Source organism: Nestor notabilis, unplaced genomic scaffold, assembly GCF_000696875.1.
Source record: "Nestor notabilis isolate BGI_N333 unplaced genomic scaffold, ASM69687v1 scaffold3972, whole genome shotgun sequence".
NCBI classification, from domain to species: Eukaryota; Metazoa; Chordata; class Aves; order Psittaciformes; family Psittacidae; genus Nestor; species Nestor notabilis.
Window position 1 is genome coordinate 41,474 of NW_009917731.1, and position 475 is coordinate 41,948.

The 475-nt window shown below is 37.5% G+C and overlaps 1 protein-coding gene across 1 annotated transcript in view; it reads left to right on the plus strand.

Annotated features, from left to right (window-relative positions):
* Window positions 1-369: 369 nt before the first annotated feature.
* Window positions 370-475, plus strand: part of FOXO1 (forkhead box O1) — a gene marked incomplete at its 5' end in the record, with an annotated part of 3,160 nt that continues 3,054 nt past the window's right edge. The window contains one exon of the mRNA XM_010009374.1: window positions 370-475. This exon is cut by the window's right edge and continues 1,272 nt beyond it. Within this exon, the coding sequence (XP_010007676.1) occupies window positions 370-475 (106 nt within the window).

The window sequence follows — 475 nt, forward strand, 5'->3', positions numbered from 1 at the left end:
TCATTTGTTAGAGTGAAGCTGTTAATGAGATCTTCAGTTGTCTTCTTGGCCTTCCAGTATATTTTGTCTCCTTTATAAGGAAATTGTATTTCAGAACAGCTCCTTCCATGTTTTATTTAACTTTTTACAATGCAGATGCGTTTAGGCCACGTGACAGATAAATTGACATAGCGACTCTTTGCAAGCTCATTTCAGCCAGTTCTGAGCAGTGAGCTGATAAATGATGTTTCCAGACTTGCATAGTTTCCCATTTCATGATTAGTCCTATGTTTTCTAACAAAATTAAAATATGTTTGCAGTGACAAATATTTAGTATGCCATAAAAGATACATGTTTTCTCCATTTCTTACACCTGATTTTGTTTTTCAGAATTCAATCCGTCACAACCTGTCTCTGCACAGCAAGTTCATCAGAGTGCAGAATGAGGGAACAGGGAAGAGTTCCTGGTGGATGCTCAATCCTGAAGGAGGAAAGA